Source organism: Rhagoletis pomonella, unplaced genomic scaffold (genome assembly GCF_013731165.1).
Source record: "Rhagoletis pomonella isolate Grant_MI unplaced genomic scaffold, Rhpom_1.0 Rhpom_scaffold_00013, whole genome shotgun sequence".
NCBI lineage: Eukaryota > Metazoa > Arthropoda > Insecta > Diptera > Tephritidae > Rhagoletis > Rhagoletis pomonella.
The window spans coordinates 2769770-2779850 of NW_023458567.1; the positions used below are offsets into that span (position 1 = coordinate 2769770).

At 36.0% G+C, this 10081-nt stretch overlaps 2 protein-coding genes across 2 annotated transcripts in view; both read left to right on the top strand.

The window, feature by feature from the left end:
- Positions 1-3161, top strand: part of LOC118748498 (U11/U12 small nuclear ribonucleoprotein 48 kDa protein) — a 24701-nt gene extending 21540 nt beyond the window's left edge. The window contains exon 5 of the mRNA XM_036482991.1: positions 3083-3161. The gene's annotated coding sequence lies outside the window, so the exon portion shown is untranslated. The remainder of the gene's footprint in view (positions 1-3082) is intronic.
- Positions 2897-10081, top strand: part of LOC118748490 (pneumococcal serine-rich repeat protein-like) — a 124879-nt gene continuing 117694 nt past the window's right edge. The window contains exon 1 of the mRNA XM_036482971.1: positions 2897-3497. Within this exon, the coding sequence (XP_036338864.1) occupies positions 3091-3497 (407 nt within the window). The 5' untranslated portion in view covers positions 2897-3090. The remainder of the gene's footprint in view (positions 3498-10081) is intronic.

The following is a 10081-nucleotide window of genomic DNA, read 5'->3' on the forward strand; positions in this document are numbered from 1 at the left end:
AAAAAAAATTTAAAATTGTTTTTAGACCTAAAATATAAAATAATCTTAAATTAAAACTTTTAGCTTTAATGGAGCTAAAATGTCTTGTAAAATATTTTTTTCTAAAAAAGTTTGCGAAAAATTTAAAAGTATATTTTTGGTTTGCTGACAAACCGGTTTTTTCACTGTAATTTTTTGTGCTTAACAAGGATTGACAGAAATTCGTTCCAAAATAAATGATCTTATCACCATGTCAGAAAAATTAACCAACACCAATAAATGAAAAAATGAAAATATACGGTACCAAGAAAAATATGCTATTCAATTCGTTACTCGTTTTTTTTTATGTTTTAGATAAAACTTTTTGACTTTATTTATTCAGCTCAAAAAAGACAAAATCTATAACCGTAAATTATTTTTAAATTAGCAAAGGATATGTAGTATTATTGGAAATTAATAAGGGTTTGATAATAATTTTCGTTTTATAATTCAAACCCTAGTTGGTTTATTAACTGCCGGTTTCAGGAAAGTAGTTAAGTGAAAAATGTCAGTTTCCATATTAAATCCTGATTACATATTTCACTTAAATTCCTTTCGTGAAATTGGTTATAATATATATTAAAAAATATATAATTTTGTTGTTGAAGAGCCGTAAACTAGTTCCAAGTAATTCGAAATTAACAAGAAATTTCTAAGCTCCGAGTTCAGAAAGAGTGGACTTCCCTACAGGGTCACTTCAACACGCAAACACTCCCATACATCTAACAGTTCTAACAGTCAATCATCACAACATTTTTTCTCTGCTACAATTTACAATTACAACATATATATGTACATACAATGTATGTATGTACATATGTATATGTATGTGCGTTGCCATTGAAGGCGAAAGTGGGAGCGTCGCACAACATGCGGTCGGTCACTTCATAACATCTGTTACGCCAAGGGGTCACACACACTAGGGTATCAACTACAAACAATTCCACTATCGTTTACTTATTATCATTTTGAATGGCAGCCAAGAACATTGATAAACAAAAGCATTGTGTTAAATACACAAAACAGCAACAAAATCCATTTTCAACGTTCAAAATGCTGTGAGTGTCGCCGTGTCGACGCTTACAAAAACCTTTTCCTTATTACAAAACCACAACAAAACTTACAAAAAAAAAAATGTGCCAGAAATAAAATCAAATGCAAAATAGCGAGACTGTAAGCAAACATAGCAGCAACTTGCGGAAAATTAGGCGGTGTAGAGGGTGGAGTGGGGGAGTGGGTACAGGGGATAACTTGAGAAAGCAAAAATGCAACAGAAAACAATGAAAACCTTTTGGCCTCGATGTCGCGATGTGCTTCCGCTACACAAACGCCGGGTATTTTTTTATGCTTTTCAATTTGTTCGACAAAAAAAGAAAATAGCAAACCGAGATTCTCAATAAGACGTCGCCCTCAACAGCAAATTGTTTGCTAATTTTCATTGTCAATTTCAGTGACAGCGTAACCGTCCGCCCGACGGCTTGCTTTCATAAAAGTATCAAGCCTGTAAATTGTGCTGATTTCAGGACATAGCATACAAAAAATTACTTTAAAAAAATTGACGAATTTTAAAGTGAAGCAGTGTAAGTGCCTTAAAAAAATTTTTGAAAGATATCCGGGAAAAGGAAGAACACAAAAATATGTCACAAAATAAAAAAAATATGCAATATCTCTCCGTCAATACGGAGGATTATTTACGTCCCCTCCGTCCGGCTCATCGGCGCATTAGCCGCTCCATCTCGCCTGGTTTGGATACAATGGAATCATTGGATGAGTGCGAGAGTGATCATAATTTAAGAAAGACAGCGAGCAGTAAATGTGAGTAGTGAAAGCGTCTAAAGAATGATATCGTTAGGTGCTCAACTGCTGATGGTGATGGTGGGCAGCAATAAAGCTGATGTCAGATAAAACTTTGTGGCTTTGCGTGACATTTATAATTTTGCCAGCAAAGCGGAAGACGCAAAATGTACATAGTATGTATTTAGTTTTAAAAGTATTAGTTGTGTAATTGAATTCTATGTTTCTGCATGAAAATTCGAATGTGGACGACATAAAATAAATATTTATTTAGCTGATGGTCAACGCGTATGTATGTATGTATGTCGTATGCTTTGTGAATTTTCATACATTTCATCTTATCTGTCAAAGCGATCTGTCACGCAAAACGAAGCACGCGTTTTATCTAGCTTCAGCATCAGCTTAAAAAAAAAAAATTTCTCTTGACCCACTAGAGCTAACAGCGAGGATTTTATGCTTTTATCCCATTATTTTTTAGAAAACGAGATGAATTACATACATACCTATGTAGCCATTTTCGGCCTACCGTCCCGGATATTAATTAATGGCTCAGGTTGATTTTTGAGGAAAGACATCTCAGTTTCGAAACCAACATCGTCGACCTGGTTAACTTGTGATAAATCACCGCTAGTAGCATTGCCTATGGCTGAGCTTCGGAGTTGAGATGCGCTGCCTTAAAAATCTGCGGTCCTTTTTTCTAGCGTCTCGTGGCTGCCCAAATTCAACATACCGCCCTATTCTCACGCCAATGACAAAACTCGTCGCCGCCTAAAATTTTGACGCCGTTCTTACGTACTCAATAGGTCATAACAATAACATAGAAAAGTGTCATCGGCCAAAATCGCTTAGGCGGTTACAGAGACAACGAAGAAGAAGAAGAAGTTAAATCGGTAGACATGCGATGGAATATCGCTGCGAAGCATGAGAATTTGCTGGATATTGGAGACATGTTACTATCTATCCGCCTATTTACGGCCAGTACTTTCAGAATTTTTTTCCTGCGGTTTCTTAGAACAAAAAAGGCATATCTCCTCTTAAGGACCACTTGCTGAGAAGTATCTTCTGAAAGTAATCTTAACCTGAGCTAAACAATTAGCCAGCGACTACAGCCTAAACTGTTTCTATGTACTCATGCCTCGATTATACTATGTAGCTGCAAATTTAAAAAAATACTTACATAAATATTTAAAGAATTTAACTTTTTCATCCACTTGAGTTTATGCATTTTCCTCACTCATCTATTGCCCTCCTCATCTCTTCTACCCCACAGCACTGCTGATGTTACACAAATTCACTTCGAGTGATTCGAATCTCAGCACCACCGACAGTACGACAAGTAGTCGCAAAGCATTTTACAAGTCCACAGAAAATCTCTGCTTTGTACGGCCCAAGAAGCATTTGTGTCGGCAGGAGCAAGTCAGTGAAGTGTATCGACCACGACCGCGTTGTAATACTGATCCAGTGGATGTCGATTGGCTGAGAGAGAAACGTATTCCGGTGCCTATTTTAAGTGTACCGCCAACATCGAATTCTGCCTGCAGTTCCTTGGCGAATTCTGCCGCTCCAACACCATTACTCGGTCGAAAACATCACCAACGTCGTTCGAGCGCATTGAGTTCTTTGATCGAGCAAGCGCTGAAGGTGACGACAGCATCGGTGGGATTGAAGTCGAAAACGGAGGAAAGGTGAGTTTAATGCCGGCCATGATGAAGCTGTGTGTGTATTTATAGTACGTCTATGGTTACAAAATTTGAAATTTTTAATGCTATTATTTATGTATGTAGTGTTATTTAATTCGGTAGTGGAGTTACAATTTTATACTTGACCTCATATGACTGTTGCATTTGACTATCACATCCTGTCGCCGACTACATATGTATGTATGTATGTACGTAGTGTGCGTGTTAGTGCATCTTCTTTAAAACTATTCCATATTGATGACATCAGATTAGACACGTGGTAAATGATCACATCACGACTATGCGGTCACACCTCTCATACTGTATGTAACTATGAATTACGCAATAAATATTGTACATGTCGCATGATTAACTCGTCATACAAACTGATGCTTCTACATACAGTATTGGCCAATACAATAGCACCCCCATTTCAAATTGATATTGTTTGCCACTCATGTTTATTTATTTATTTTTAGGAATTTTAAATTAAAATACAGTTTATTCTCTAACAAAACTAAGAAAAAAATTTTTTAGCGACGTCAACTTGCACATTATCGGACTAAAATTGAATGGGCTATGAAACTGCGTACTCGAGAAAATTCTAACACTTCTGAGAAAAAAGTTTGAAATTTGGGTTAAAATTGGTTACGTTTTTTTGTAGTCTTTTAAAAAGTTTTAAACTTGGTTTTATATTAGTTTTGTTAGAGAATGAACTGTATTTTAATTGAAAATGCTCAACAATAAATAATTAAACATAAGTGGCAAATATGTAATAGCCCTTTGAAATGGGTTTGCTATAGACATGTCCAATACTGTACATACATATATATCGTCGTTTAAAGTACAAAACCGCATATCGTCATTCAGCAAAACCGCGTAACTGACATTGGCTGCCAAAAATTGGATTTGCTCACACAAGCTCTTGGCCCAATCCTTATCCATTCGTCTTGAAATATACTAGCCAGAAATGCGAATGCTTTATAAAAAAGTGATCCATTTTGAAATATGAGTGTTTTTACGCTCTAGAAAATAATTTCGACAACTTCACATACGCGGTTTTGCATTTTGCTGATACGCGGTTTTGCACTTTAAACGACGATATGTAGTTATGTACATAAGTATGTATGTACATATGTAGTTAGGTCCGTTAGGTTTTGGATAAAGTTTCGTGATTCGTCGAATATCGATTTTTTTTTTGCCAACCATTCGCGCTTTTGGCAAGAATATTAATGACGTTTTCGGGTAGTGGGCACTTTTCATTTTTGGGCTTTCTACTATTGTGTTTTTGTTAGAATACCCGACAGGAAAACTCATTTTTATACGAAACGTTCGGAACGTCTTTGAACGCCTTTTAAAATTATACTTATCGATAAAATTTACATAATGTAGTGCAGAGATTTTCCGTCACTTAATATTCGTGATTGTTAAGTTTACCGATACATCTACAAATTAATCGATATGCATATTTATCGATGGATATATTAATATATTAATCTAAACCACATTTTATTTGGTAAGATGTTAGATGTTTAAAAAAGTTTTACTCAGCCTGAGGACTCTGACTGGCACCACTCGATAATTTTAGCTTCTTCCGCATTTCCTGCAGGGTGCTCCTTGCGCCACACACGCGGACATGAGTTGGTCATTAATCGTTGTCAAAGTAAACAAGCTTAAAAAGAGCTTGAGAAAGAAGTATACAAAAAATTAAAATAAAAAAAAAATAGCATTTGTGGGGGAAGATTAATTTCTGTTTAACTACAACACAAATTACCAGTCGAATAGTTCGAATAAATTAGATATAAAAAACGCCACACGGATTGTTGTTGCTTGTGACTTTGAAAAACAACCACAATATTGCATTAGTCCCATGCTGTTGAATTCATTTTCAAATGACTCAATGCACTAAAATGTTCGACTAAAATTTATTCACAAAATCATGAAAATTCAATCTGTCTACCCTTATTTATTTGGTATTTGCGAAAATTCGAACGCAAGCCGGTACTAGGCCAATAAATATTATTGCTGACATAAAAAGCCCCTCACTTTTGGCTTGAGCACTTTTGAAGGTAGAAAAGACATAAAACACTAATAAACTTTGTGCAGCAAAGAAATGTCGAAGTTAGTTGTGGCAGGTATTTCATGTCACGCTATGCCCCACTGCATCTGACTCCAAATTTACCGCAGAATAGAAACACATTTACCAGAAATGTAAACAAAATCGTTGCCAAAAAAAATTCTACATAAATATGTATGCTATGTCGAGTGTATACACTCATGGACAAAAGAATAGGAGCAAAACTCAAAATAACATTGTTTGTAATTCAAGTTTATTTATTTATATTTTTAATAACTTTCGTTTAAAATGTAATTCGTCCGTTGGGATTATTATTATTATTATTAAAACTTACACAAAGTTCACAAAAGTTCCATATAAAAATAAAATTTGTTCATGCATTATATGGAAGAAAATGTTCAACTCAACTTGAAACTTGCACTTTATTTTACTAAAATTGAATGGCTTACAAAACTGCATACTCGAAATTCTGAATAAAAAGTGTGAAATTTGGATGCAAATTTTTGTAAGTTTGTTAATTTTGCTCAAGTTTGTGTAAGCTTTGAAATTTCGAACTATATTTTAAGTTAAAATTATTAAAAATAAATAAACATAAGTTGCAAACAATATCGTTTGAATTTTGCACCTATTCTTTTGTCCATGAGTGTATGTATGTAAAAAAGCTCGAAAAAGAAACGAAACCAGAGTGAAGATAAATGGAAAAATAAATATAAATAATAAATAGCAAATCATACCGAATCGATAACATGAGATGTAAAATGAAAGGGCTTGGCTTCTAGATGTTCAGTATCGTATTATTTTTTAAGTAGAGTTGCCACATTTTTATAAATTATAAGATCCTCACCGTTTGTTGGTGGTATCAAGTGAAAGGATGTGGTTTCCGGATGTACAATAAGATTTTATTTTTTTTTAGTGGCATTTTTTGTTAATGACATCAGATTTGTACAGTTCATTCAATTATAAAAAATGAGGTGTCCTGTCAAAGAGCTTGGCCTCCAGATATGCAATAAGGTTTTTTTTTCGAAGAGGGTTACCACCTGTACGAAAAATTATAAGATGTGGGATGTGAGTTGTCAAATGAAAGGAGTTAGCCTACAGATGTGCAATAAGATAAGAATTAATTTAAATTTAAATAACAACAAAAAAATAATAAAAAAGACAAACTTTAAAAACATAAAAAAATAAATAAATAAAGAAATCTTATTTCTGATGACTAGGATACACTGTAATTAATGAAAGCTTTTTTTGTTGTTGGCTTTTTTCCGTTAACTAAAAAAAAATAAAATAAAAAGTGAGGTCCTTTATTCCTGTAACCTCCTCGTGGTAGGCCCTGCATACTGCAAGTGTGTAAATTTGCAGGCTAATAACAGGTTAAACATGAATAAAATTTTTAAAACAATTTAACATAAAACACACCATTTAAAATTGTTCAATTAAATTCGCATTTTTATTTCTTTAAATCATATAAATTAAATAATTAAAATGATAGCCTTAGTTGATAGATAGGCAACTAAACACAAAATCATGTTAATGCTAAAGCTTGTTCAAACACTTTCCGTTTGATACCTACATTGTGATATTAAATAAGCATACATTTTCTTAATAAACGTAACGGTAACTTTTTAGAAATGTGGCAACCCCACTACAAAATAATTTTGTTTTAACTCTGCAAACGGTTTTTAAAATACAGAAATTGAAGTATGCTGTGCAGCTTTTGAATAATTATAAATTTTCTTATATCTGGCAACCCTGTTTTTAAATATTTTTTCCGGAAACTTTCTACAGAAAATACCAAGTAGAATGGGAGAAAATATAATAACGACTCTATTTTGTATCTGTGACAAATTCTTGTCACAGTTTTTATTACGGAAAAGTATATGAATAAGTTTAAATTTGTGAGTAAAAAGTTTTTGTCACCGATACAGACTTGGGCTAAATCCGTTGAGGCTGTTAAAAATTCAAAAAATTCAAAATACGTGCCTTCTCGGTTTTTCCATAATTTTTGGACACCTGATTCTTTTCGATGTACCGCGGATTTTGATACCTTAGACAATAAGCTATACCATCAAAATATTTTTTTTTGATTTTTTCACGTTTAAATAGCCAAAAAAAAATTTTTGGCCACGTTCTATTTCTTTTGGCCCACTGTGCAACTGTATGAATTGATCAAACTTTGATTGCGTTTTCCCACAAAATTTATTTTTTTAAATAATTCTCTATCTTATTAAACGTGCGATATCATCCATCACCTGAAATTCGAAAAATCCAATATTTTCTTATTGATTGATTATGAAACATTTCATCGAATTACAAGTCCCCACGCCGTTTTTGCAAAAATTTGTCTTTGTTAGTTACAGCTTTTCGCATTTACATACATTATTATTATTTAATTCTTCGCAATTGTTTTCGCAGTGAGTCAATTGGCTTGGGGGTCACTGAACTTTTTAAAGAAAAGTTTAAGAATGCAGCTTTTAACAATGGCGCGTGGCTCTAATTGCTTTAAAATTTCAACCACGAAATGTAAGACAGAGGTTGTAAAATTAAATTTAGCGCATTGCAAAAGTTTCCGATTCTTCTTCGAACGGCAGGTTATGCTTGAAGATTATCGCAAAGCAGAAGAAAAAATGACAATATTAAATAACGGTTATATGATAATAACCAAGCAACTAATAACTGTTGGCATAAGGCAAAGGTGATGACTTAATGGCTCAAGAATATGTATTGGCGGCGCAAATCACAGCCAACTATGGACGGTGTAAGAGAAGCCTACCAGCCGCGGCAAAAGGAAAACACAACAAGAAGGAAAGCCCACATCGACTAAAAGAATTAGACAACTTGCCACAAATGTCGCACGTTTGTTGATTTCGAAATTTTTTAGAATTCGCATATAACAGTACTGTTGCAATTTCGAAATTTGATTTGCCAGTGTTGACAGCAAAGAAGCTGCCGGGTGCTAACGAGAGCGCAAAGCGGGAGAACGCACGCGAAGCTGTCGTATGGAATGCTTGACGCTGGGCGTATTGCAAATGTGCGCACGCAAGAGAGAGCACAGGCGTAGGACTCACGTGATGCACGGCGACTCGTAAGGGAAGCTGAAAATGCGCCTAAGCGTTGGCTGTATCAATGACGCGGCAGCGAACACAGAAGTGGCAGCAAAACGACTTCGGCAGCAAACGATAAAGGGCGGCAAGGGGCCAACCACCTCCCGCCTACAGCACAAACGCACGACGCGCAGTCACCGCGTTAATATTTTGCTTTCGCACATCTGGACAAGAAGGCAAGCAGCTGCTGGCTGTGCTACTCAACGCTGCATGGGGGAGTGGGCGCTACGCTAGCGACCACAACGGCTGAGGTTTGTGATTACATGAACACTGCTGCTGCGACTACGGTCGATGACGGTGGCTTCGTGTGTGCGCGAATACGCTAAACGCGCCCCACCAAGAAAGCAGGAGGCTGAAAAAGGCTTCTTAATATCACCGAAGGCGAATAGAAGGCGGTTTAAAGGCGCTGCCAACGTCGTCGGTGTCGTCGGTGTCGTCGACGTCTTCGCGACCGTCTCTGTCATCTATGGCTGGCTGGTTTGCCTTTGGGTCTGCGAGATGTCATAATCACTTGCGAAAATTCAGTATAGAGAGCACACGCCTGCAGTGACGGTTGCACGGAGTACGCGAGCGCTAGTTGTATGGATTCCAAAAATGCCAAAATGTTATGAGTATCTATACTTTATTGGGGAAAAAATTTAAAATGATGTGAAAATTCTGCTGCGAAAAGCAAATTGTCTAGGCAGTTGCGATATTGTGAGAAAATTTGCCAACAAATTAGTGAAAAGTTGCACAACACGCAGCCAATAGGGTTGAAAAGGTCTTCCTGCACGCAGTGTATTTAATATTTACGTCGTAGAAAAAATTTTTGAGAATCCTTAAGGTAAAGTGACTCCAATAAGCAGCAACCACCCGACAAGCAAACTCACTTAGAATCACTTAAAAATCGTGTAATTTTTTTCATCATCAAAATACGTGCACACGAAATTCATAAGAAGTGTCAAGCGTTTTGGGAAAATTGCATCAATCTCAAACGCCATGTAAAGCAATTGAATAAATCGCAAAAGCACAAATCACATTTATGCAATACGAAAATAAGGTGAGTGATAATGCACAGCGCTAGCCAGCGCATAAGAGAGGAGGATAGTAGTTGTTATTGTTGGGGGTTGCCGAGATGGTGGTGGTGGTGGTGGTGTTGGGACGTTTTGCATTTCGCTCTTTATTGTGTTCGGAAAGTGGGCCGTGGTGGTGGGTGGTATAGCCTGAATGGGGTATGCATGTAGGGTAGGTTGGTTGATTGCGCCCTACGCACTCACACCAACGCACATATAAGCGCACGAAAATTGCTGACAACACAGCGTGGTAGGTAAACAAGCGGAGATGAATTTTTCCGCAAGCCGTAAGAGCAGCGGAAATCGCTGTGGAAGCTTAGCTACTTTGAAGGTTGTGCAATTTTTAAAATGTAAAAAAAA